The sequence below is a fragment of the Athene cunicularia genome (assembly GCF_003259725.1).
Source record: "Athene cunicularia isolate RWA chromosome 2 unlocalized genomic scaffold, athCun1 chr2_part2, whole genome shotgun sequence".
In the NCBI taxonomy this organism is placed as follows: Eukaryota; Metazoa; Chordata; class Aves; order Strigiformes; family Strigidae; genus Athene; species Athene cunicularia.
The window spans coordinates 2047921-2057330 of NW_020799096.1; the positions used below are offsets into that span (position 1 = coordinate 2047921).

A 9410-nucleotide genomic window follows, 5' to 3' on the forward strand; every position below is an offset into this window, starting at 1 on the left:
TCAATGTCTGGCCTTTGCAGGATAATCCATCTCTTTGTGGGCTTAAAATGTGAAAAATAAAATGGTAAGATTCAGATTTTGTACAAAAAAAAAAGTCAGAAAGATCTAGAAATTACAGGATAATGGAGTCTACATGGCTTTGAGGTGCACTTGTAATCATAAGCATGAACGTTGTTTTAAACTCTCCAAAATGCATTTTGAAAATGTACATATTTTCCTGTCAGCAAGAAGATCAATACAGTGCTGTCCAAATTGTTCATCCACTATTTAGCCTTCCTTGTGACAGCATTACTGTCATACTTGGTTATACAAGTTAATTTAATTGAAATTTCATTCACTGTAGGAAGGATGAGGAAGTTGATCATGTCTCAATAATGGAAATCTGCAAGGGGAAGGCGTTGACCTGTGTATTGAAATAACAACCGCAAGGTACTAGGTCATTTCCAGGTTTACATTTGAGGCAGGTGCTTTGCCCCAGGTGACTTGAACTGGAGTTGTTTAAAATGTCCATGTCTCACCAAAATTAATGGGCATTAGACTGTATACCTAATAGTTCAAAAACACTGTAGGTGTTATACACAAGGCTTAATCTAGTTGCTTTCCCGTGTGCTAAGCTCTTTACATAACAGTATGTTTAGTAACTGCATTCTGAAAACTTTCTCTAAGCTATAGCAACAACTTTAAAGCAGAAGAATAATGGTGTTAGAGAAGGTTGGACTGTGAGAAGCACATGGTTCAAAACCCCCCCCATTCTTCTATTTCCTGTCGATAGTGAATTGTTTTTGGAATTTATCTCTTTGCATAACTGTCTATTATAGTATAGCATGACTGAAATGCCTTGACACCCAGTCAGCCTCACAGACTATGGGAGTTGCTGTACAAGTGCTCTTCCATTTCTTTACATGACCAGAAACAGCCCAGGGAAGACAGGCAGAGACATGAGTGAGCAAATTATAGTCTTCATCCTTTGATAGACATAGCAAAATTCAGAATCCCAAACTGACTAACACTCAGTGTACACCAGTCTCTAGGGTAATAGAGGAAAGCTCAATTTATGTAGTTAGGTTAGGAGCAGCCGCTACCTCCAGCCACGCCAGCCCATGTCTCCTTCCTACCCCAGCCAGTAGAGCCCAGGTCTCTGCCCAGGCTGAGGGACCCAGCTGCTACTTTCCTCTCAACCAGTAGGAAAGTGCGGAACATGTCCCAGAGAGCGGTAATAACTGTGTGCTAATATCATGTAAGTCAAGAACTGATACTCTTGATTCAGTGAAGCTGAGAATCAAATGTTGAAATGCTTATCTGTTTTGCTGGAATATATTGTCAAATCTAATCATATATTTGTGGCTTACTTCTTTGGTTCATACTCTTTTCGTTGTGAAGAGTAAATTGTGGTTCTAGGTTTTGATCTTCTTTTTCAGTTAGTGATTGAAGGATGTCAGATAATCTTTTATTATATTCAGATATATCCATATAATGTCATTCTCTTTGCTGGGTTTACATGCATGTCACTAAGAGTTTACCTCAGTGTTGGGCAACCCTGAATTTAATATTGAAAACAAAGAAATTGTGGAACCGCTTTGAACTGGAAGACAATACACAGGTCTCGTGCACAGCTCTGCTAATGCACTGAAGATCTAAATGACCAGGTGCTTGGTGTTAGCTTGGGGTTCTTGCTGAGAAAGAGTTATACGGTAGTTTCAGTGACAGTTTGAAAACAGACAATTGTGCTGAAAGTGTGAGCTGTTTAAATATAATTGGAGGAAGCACCTGATAGGAACATGCAAATATTGTGCTTGCATCGACCAAACAAAAGACCAAACAAAAACTTGCACTTTCTGTCTCTCTCTGTATGTAAAGCCTCAGAGGAATCAATTTAATTGGTCACTGGAAAGAACAAGTTGAAAAAAAAAGAAGTAGGAAGCAGGTTTCTGAAAGCCCTGTCTTCTTTTCATCAGATAAGTCACTAGCCAATGCACATGCTGGGAAGAGAATATAAATCCTGTCCCTACAATTTGACTGTTCTGCCAGTCCAAAATAACAATTCCTACAGTCTAGGATTATGTTAGTGGAGGGCAGTTGGTCTGATGAGGTTATTATGCACTAGCTAGGCAACTGGGGGAATCCCCAGGAGTTTTTCCTTCTCCATCTGATGTGTATTAGTGTGAGGGGGTTGTTTATCTTTCTCATATCAGTTTATGGCTCCCTGTGATAGTGTCACAATTTCGCTCCAAAGGTGGTATGACCTCAGGACAAGCATTTGCTCAAATTCTTGAAATACCTGTCTGATCTAACTTTTAGCATGGTCACTGCTTAATTACTGTAACATCCCTGATTAATTCTGTGGCACCACCAGTGAACTCTGAAGTGAGTGCTTGCTGAAGTGAGTCAGGGAAACTTTTGAGCTATTGGCAGTAACTTTAGCTGATGGGCAAGACAGTTTTAGAAAAATTTTAAAAACATTACTGGTCATATGAATGTTCTGGCACAGCCTTTCAGTTAAAATTGATCTTAATTATATTTTGGGGGAGACTTACATGCATCTGCAGGTTTTTTTAGGTGCCGCATTAAGCAGCATCTGTCCTCAAGCCCCAGTTGCATATTTCTGCCCTCTGTTCATTGCCTTCTCTTTTAGCCAATCCAACTATTTGTGTGGCACATGATAAACTGTATTCAGGAACAGAATTTAAAATTATGTTCATTCCTTTTTCCTGCTGCTGTATAAGCAGTGTTGGTTTGATAATCTGTTATTCTGTCTCCACAAATAGCTGTTTCCATGCTATTGAAGAAGACAGTAAGGCATTGGAGATCGGGAAGTTGGGTAGGAAAGTGGGAGAAGGAATGGGAGCTGTATAATCTGTTTTAGCTACCAAAGTGAATGAGTATGATTTTTTTACCCATGTTAGTCAAGAACCGCATGGCTAGTCAACTTCCCAGCTGAAATCTGCAAAACCATTATGCATTTTTCAGACTTTTAACCTTCTTTACCAATAAATTCCTTCCTGTTCTTATCTTACAAAGATTCCGTCTAAATTATTTTCTTGAAGTTTTCAGGGAGTTCATTGTTAAAGATTTATAAGTAGTGAATGAGACTCTCCACTGTCTTATCGAGGACATTTTTCTTAAGTAAATTGACACATTCACTTCTGAAGGGCATTCAGTTAAACAATTACATACAAACATCCTCTGTCTCCTGCCTTTTAGCCTGAGTCAAGACACTAGTTCATTCTCACCTTTTATAAATCACCTTCAGAAAGACAGGCTAATGAATGTGTTCAGAGCAAAAATGAAAATACTACAGAATTTTGTCAGATTCTTCAGAAGTGGGCCAGGAATTAGATTTTAGAGTTAGTTTTATGTTTGCAGAAAGTTTCCAACACAGGTATTCATTGCTCAGGAAGCCTAGTTCTAGAGAAAGCTGAACTGGAAATTCACTTAATAGAATACATGGAATACATTTCTGTCAGGAAAATCTGAGAAACGGGAATGTGATTCCTAAAATATAGCAAGGAGATGAATCATTTTCTTATTGCCTTAGTCTTCGTATGAAGAGAGTAGTAATGATAAACAGCAATAAAGGGCTAGGGGAGGAGGAGGATAGCAGAAGACTTCCATCCTGTAGACAAAAATTAATGAAAGTATCATCAGCTGTACTTTATAAATTCTTTGAGGTAGTTGCCAATGATTTAAATCAATAACATTGCAATGTAATCTAATAACTGTATAATATTTCCTTCCCACCTTGCATTTTTCTTCCCCATCTAGAAAACGTCTTTTTCTGTGAAAAAAAAAAAAAAAATACTGGCTTGAGTAATAGTATATGAAGCTAATTATGTTCTTTATTCTGCTGCTTTACAGGGTTTCCTGTACAGATGAATGACTCGGATCACCCGCTATTTCAGCATGCATTTCAAGGATGCATGCAGTTTATTCACGTGGATGATCAGCTAGTGGATTTGCACGCAGTGGAGCAGGGCCAGCTGGGAAGCTTTGCCAATGTCACCATTGACATGTGTGCCATTATTGACAGGTAAGTTGTGGTAACATCACTGATACACTGATACATGTCCTGCCTATTCTGAAAATATACAGTGATACAGAAAAGGTGCCAGTGATCACATCAAGGCAGTCCTACCTTTTTAGCAGTGGGAACCATGCTTAGATGATGGATATGATGGCTTTAAGTTGTAGATTGTGCAGGGTACAGGTGAAAGCCTATTTCCAATCTCCCCACTCTCAGGCAGAGGATTAGGTGAAAAGCTCTTGTAAATCAAACCCAGCCCACAGGTCAATAATATGGCTGCCTTGAATAGAAGGAACTCTCCTGAAAAGTCACACTTTGTTTCTTAGATTAATGTTATTAAGATCTTTTTGCAACTAGAAGTTGTGGTTCCTAGCTTCAGTGCCTTCTGGCTTCACTGAATTGCTCAGAGAACTAAAACAGGTCCACATGTTTGCACAACTATGCATGTAACAAATGCTCAGACTTTATGAAAATAATGCTCAGTAGTTGTTTTTGGTTTTTTTTTTTCCAAACTGAGAAGAGTAATTCAGAATTATGGCAGGCTTTTGCTCTGAGCTCTACTTCCCTGTGTTAATTTCTGTTGCTCCTGATTAATAGTTTCTTCTTACTTGACAAAAAGGAAATTTAGAATTCCGCTTTGAAAGAAGAAAAAATTACAAGACCCTAGAATAATTCAGGTAACAAGCAACCACTGGAGTTCATGTGCTCCAAGCCCTGCTCAACACAAGACCAGCTTCAAAGCTACATCAGGTTACTCTGGGCCACATCCAGCCAAATTCTGAGTATCTCCAAGGATGGAGATTTCATAGCCTGAGTGACTGGATATCATCAGCAAAGATCTGCATAGTTATGATAAAGAAATGCATGTGGTTTTAATTTCTTGCCATAATTTAAGAGAACCCCAGAGATAAATGCTAGTGTGAAGAAACAAAATATGGCATACTGCTTTGGTCTCGCAAAATGCCTCTCTTCCTGAAATGTAGACATTAGTTTGTACTGAACAAGATGTAGTGGGTTGACCGTGGACAGCAGCCAAACATCCACCCTACCTCTTGCTCACTCCCCTCTCCAGGGAGATGGGGAGAAAAATAGAAGGAAGGCCAAAAGAGTCATGGATTAAGATGGCAGTTTAGTAAGAATGGCAGTTTAGTAAGAAAAGCAAAAGCTGCACATGCAAGCAAAACAGAGGAATTCATTCAGTACTTCGCATCAGCAGGCAGAAGTCAAGCTGCTTTGTGGGAGGCAGGGCCTCTGGACATATAAGAGCAGTTTGGGAAGAGAAACTCCATAACCCTAAACATCCTGCCTTCCTCCTCCATTCTCTGAGTTTTTATTGCTGAGCCTGACATTGTACAGTACGGGATATTGCTATGATGAGTTTTGGTCAGCTGTCCCAGCTGTGTCCCCTCCTAACCTCTTGCCCACCTCAGCCTCCAGGCCTTTATGAGGGAGGGTGTGGCAAGAAAGCCTTGACGCTGTGCAAGCCCTTTTCAGCAGCAGCCTGCGCAGTGCTCTGCTACCAACACTCTTCTAGCCACAGCTGGGAAGCACAGCACTATACAGGCTGCTATGGAGATTAATTTATTAATTTCACAGAATCACAGAATAACGTAGGTTGGAAAAGAGCTTGAAGATCACCTAGTCCAACCATTAACCAAATACTGACTGTTTGCATCTCCACCAGATCCCTCAGCGCTGGGGCAACTCGACTCTTCAACCCCTCCAGGGATGGGGACTCCACCCCTGCCCTGGGCAGCCCATTCCAACGCCCAACAACCCCTTCTGCAAATAAATGCTTCCTAAGAGCCAGTCTAAACCTTCCCTGGCGTAGCTTGAGGCCATTCCCTCTTGTCCTATCACTTGTTCCTTGGTTCAAGAGACTCATCCCCAGGTCTCTGCACCCTCCTTTCAGGGAGCTGTAGAGGGCGATGAGGTCTCCCCTCAGCCTCCTCTTCTCCAGACTAAACCCCCCCAGTTCCCTCAGCCGCTCCCCGTACGACCTGTGCTCCAGACCCTGCACCAGCTCCGTTGCCCTTCTCTGGACACGCTCGAGTCATTCAATGTCCTTTTTGTAGTGAGGGGCCCAAAACTGAACACAGGAATCGAGGTGTGGCCTCACCAGTGCCAAGCACAGGGGTCAGATCCCTTCCCTGTCCCTGCTGGCCACGCTATTGCTGACACAAGCCAGGATGCCATTGGCCTTCTTGGCCAATTTCATCCCAGCCCAGAGCCAGTATATCATTTCTGTAATGTCAGTGCTAAGGAGAATGCTTTGTGGTATACCAGGGAGTTGTTCTGGCATGCCAGGTCACTTTAAATTCCTGCTTCTCAGGGACTTGTTCAGGGTTGAAGTCATAGTGAAAGAGGAAGTGAAGAGCTGCTGTCACAGGGAAGAAGTTTCTTCTAACTTCTCACATAGAACTGAAATTAGAAAGGTCTCCTGTGCTTAGTATTTGGTAGTTTGAATTGCTTAATTTTATTTTGAATATTTGCTTTGGAAATGTAAACTGACTTGGAAGAAGGGATGTGAAGATACATCTACTCAAGTCTCTGCTTTTTCCCCGATAGATAAATTTAAGCTTATGTGACAGTATTGATCCTACTTATGCCAGTGTCTGTTAGAAGTAATTCTACTATCATAGTGAAGTTAATCAGAATTAGGCTTTTGCAATATATTACAGTGTAAATACAAATAACTTACAACATGAGTTAATTAGAATCAAACCTTTACAAAGCCTTTTTGAAAAATAAGACTTAAAGATTCCTATATGTCCTTTGAAGTAAACTTCATATAGGAGCTGTTATTTATATTTCTTTTTATCACCTATAATAATATATATAATTTTTAATATATTGTGCCATATTCCATAAATGATATATGAAATATTTTTTACAATATTAAAACAATATTTTGATTTATGCATTCAACGTGTATATGAGGTTTATTTTATGTAGTTTATATATATAACATTGATATTCATATATTTTAATATAAATAACAGTGTAGATGTTTATGTATGTGTGTTTTCTTTATATAAGAGAATCTATTGTCACTCTGTTTCCCTCTTCTGCCACCTTGGGTGCTGATACCATCCTCATTATATAAATTAAAACTGTACATCTTGCATTTATGCTTTCTAAGCACTGGAGGATTATGTTGCAAACAGAATAACAATAGGAAATTAGAACAGTATCCAAAGACTTTTCTTAGTCTTGGTTTTGATTTTTTTATGGACTGAGGTGTAATCTAGTTTGTTATTTTCCCCATGATCAAGTTTATTTCTTTGTAGTTTGCAATTTAAAACAAGGCTAAGAATAATGCCAAGCTTTAGACCTGACTGGATTTTCATGGCTGTCTTATTAACATCTTCAAATAAGTTTACAAGCACTTCTGTTACAATATGCAACTATGTATTAACATTTTTTATGTGGCTTTCTTTTAAAAGATCCAAGTACCATGTGTGCTATATATTAGCTTAATTTAATTTCCTTTGAAATGGGAAGATACTTGTGGCTACGACACTGGGATCTTCCTGTTTTTTTAATCTTGTCTGGCTCTGAATCATAAAGGCTGCGGTCATCATCAACATGGAAATTGCTTTCATAGCCACACTTCAGTGAAGACCCCCACTGGGCAGAAAGATAAGCTGTCATATTGAATTATTTTTACTGCAGACTTCAGCCATTTGGTTGGGGGAAAAATGTAAAGTTGTAAATGATGGCATTTTTCATCATTAGTGAGAGAGGACAGTAAGGAGGGGACAGTTTATAAGAACATGACAGAAGGTACTGAGGGTGGCAGGTTCTCATGTTTACACCCCCTTGGAGGTAACTGCTTCCAAAGTCCCAGGTTCTGCCAAGCTAAACACCTGCCCTGTATGGAAAATTTTTCCACATTTTAATTCTGGTATGTTTTTTAAGATGTTAAAAGAATATCCACATTAGAGTATTACACTTGTACTTGGGACACACAAGTGTTAAACCAGTGTCTTTTTATTTTTAGTCTTTTCCTCCTCACGTGAGCGTTTTGCTATAGCAAAGACTACATGCTGAGATGTTATTAAAAAGAAACACCAAAGCTAAGGAACATTCTGGTTTTGTCAGTGGCCAAATAGTATAAATGTATATAATTTCATGCACACACACACACACACACACACACATATATTAAGGACAAACAGTTAGAATGCTACTGAGAAAAAACAATTGTCCCTGTTTCTGTATCTTAATTAACTTTATGTGCATTAGCAATGGAAGTTGCATTGTTGTCACAGTGATCAGCATGCTGTACTACTTGTGACAGCACAGGTCCCTATACACCTCCTTTACTTATCATTAACAAACTAACTTGTTACAGTCCAGATGGTACAGTTGTACTTTAGGATTTTAGCACAGGACATTGGAGCGGAATTATTACTCACAACAAATTTATCCCAGCAGTCTCAGAGAATTCTAAAGCTTGCCTGACTTCATTGTGGCTAGAATTATGGATTTTAATCATGAAATCACAATGAGGAGATACTAAAATGATTTAAAAATATAGTGTCCAATCTGTCGTTGTTGATTATGCAGAACATATGCCAATTTTAATGAAAATCTCTGTGTACCATAAGAGGTGAAATGACAGAAATGGGGAGAAAAATGCAGTACCAAGAATTTTCATATAGCTGCTTCCAGTGTTTTATGAATGTGCAAACTGTGTGATTCCCTCTGTAACACAGTGAGATTAATTAGATGCCAATTTTCAATAATAAATTAACATTAAAGAATTAATGTGAGTAATCAGATACCTGCCGCAGGACGTTTCTGGGTGATTATTGCTCACCTGCTGTGGTGATACGTTCTGTATGACAGAGAGCCAGCAACTGGCTTTAATCCTGTACAGCCACATTCTCTAGACTATGTGATTGCCAATCAAAATTGGTAATAATTCATTTCAATAACAAAACACAGCAAGCATATTGGTGCATGAAAATGACCACAATGTAACTGGCAGCAAGACAGAATTTCTTTGGAATTAATCATTGAATAGTCTTAAAATTCTTCATTTCCAGCTCTTTGTATGGATTTCAGGTTTCTGGCTTTCCTCTCTGTTCTCCCCCTCTCCCAGTTCAGTGGTGAGGCAGACAGCAAGGAATTATCCTGTAGTACTCTGCATAAGAAGCAGATGATATACCAGTGTACAGAATGGAAGCAAAACCTGCTTTACAGTTGAGTTGTTCCCAAGACAAATTCACAAAAGGGAAGTAAAATAGTCTGGAGAAGGATTGAAACCACACCATGACTTCAGCCTGCAGATGTTCCTGGTCATATGGTTGAAAGCCACTTCTTACATGTGCCCTCTCCTCTCCTCTCCTCTCCTCTCCTCTCCTCTCCTCTCCTCTCCTCT

At 39.4% G+C, this 9410-nt stretch overlaps 1 protein-coding gene across 2 annotated transcripts in view; it reads left to right on the forward strand.

The window, feature by feature from the left end:
• CNTNAP2 (contactin associated protein like 2) overlaps positions 1-9410 on the forward strand; it is a 1177736-nt gene that overhangs the window by 711601 nt on the left and 456725 nt on the right. For both annotated transcript variants that reach the window (XM_026844012.1, XM_026844013.1), the window contains exon 10: positions 3856-4027. In XM_026844012.1, coding sequence (XP_026699813.1) covers positions 3856-4027 — 172 coding nt within the window. The remainder of the gene's footprint in view (positions 1-3855; positions 4028-9410) is intronic.